Below are 1203 nucleotides of genomic sequence, written 5' to 3'. Positions count from 1 at the left end.
AACCTTCCTTCCGAGGAGTGGCTGGTGGGTTTGAACCGCCAGCCGTCTGGTTAGCAGGCAAGTGTCTTAGCCACTATGCTACCAGAGCTAGGGTTCTATTTTGCAGTGAGTTGACTTTTATGTTAACGAGGCAGGATTAGGGTGGGATGTGTCTTGAGTCCTAGTCCTACCAGAGGGTGTGACTCAAGTCCCCACCCTTAGTTCCCTTGAGGGTATATATGTGAATGTTCTGGAAGCATTCACTCTCTCAACCATGTAACCAGAGAAGCCTCTAGACTGAGGCCCGGGGAGGTGGGGCCTGCCAGCCTCCGCCACCGCGTGAGCCTCCTTGGCAGTTCATGAGCCGTGTGAGATGTTGCGGCAAATTACGGAATCCTAGGACGGGAGGGAGGGTCCTGAGGGCAGGAGGAGCTGATGTCTGAGATGACGGAGTGGCCCAGGAGTTTGGAAAAGCTGCACTTTCGGGACACCCTTAACCTCCACCTCATAGGGACCAGCCTTGTGCCAATCCTTCTCAAAGAAATTATTTGTGCACTGATCAGAGAGAACTCACTCGTCCCACCGGGATTTATTGAGCATCTAAAGTCCTTGGGTGGCACAGACGGTTCACACTTGACCACTGACCTAGAGGTTGGCGGTGCAAACCCACCCGGCAGTGCCGTGGAAGAAAAGCCTGGCTTCGGTAGCGATCACAGCCTTGAGGTACCCCGGGGCCCAGATCTAACCCAACACATGGGGTCGCCGTGAGTCAGAACCAACACCACGGCGACGGGTTTGGTTTCTGTGTTTACTCCAAACCCAGCACAGCAGTTCCCTAACCTGGAGCTGACGTGCCGGTGGCAGTCAGGGAAACAAAAGAAAACAAAAGGACGTGCAAAACAAAATGTATAAACAAATAATTGAAGATGTTAAAAAAAATAGTTTGGAAAACAAAATACAAGCCAAGCAGTTGACAAAGGGAGCATGGGGGGCAACTTTGGAGGGGGCAGAGAAGCCTGGGAGGCATCTGGAATGACACAGGGCTGAGCAGTGTAGGCGGGAAAGGGCGTGCAAAGGCCCTGAGGCCGAGGAGACACTGTGAGGAACAGGACGGGCGGGCTGGGGCTGGGGCTGAAGCAAGCGACACACCCTGAACGTTTTCGAGGGTTCACTCCAGGAAAGAGGCTGAGGGGCTGACTTGTGTCCCCCTGTGGCAGTTAAGGT

The 1203-nt window shown here is 53.9% G+C and overlaps 1 protein-coding gene across 1 annotated transcript in view; it reads right to left on the bottom strand.

The window, feature by feature from the left end:
- Positions 1 to 1203, bottom strand: part of LIG1 (DNA ligase 1) — a 79096-nt gene that overhangs the window by 39548 nt on the left and 38345 nt on the right. The window contains 1 exon segment of the mRNA XM_042781232.1: positions 976 to 1075. Coding sequence (XP_042637166.1) covers positions 976 to 1075 — 100 coding nt within the window.

Source organism: Orycteropus afer, unplaced genomic scaffold (assembly GCF_000298275.1).
Source record: "Orycteropus afer afer isolate SDZICR_OR568_19922 unplaced genomic scaffold, OryAfe1.0 scaffold00099, whole genome shotgun sequence".
NCBI classification, from domain to species: Eukaryota; Metazoa; Chordata; class Mammalia; order Tubulidentata; family Orycteropodidae; genus Orycteropus; species Orycteropus afer.
The sequence above is the reverse complement of the archived record's forward strand: the minus strand, read 5'-3'. Positions and strand labels throughout refer to the sequence as shown.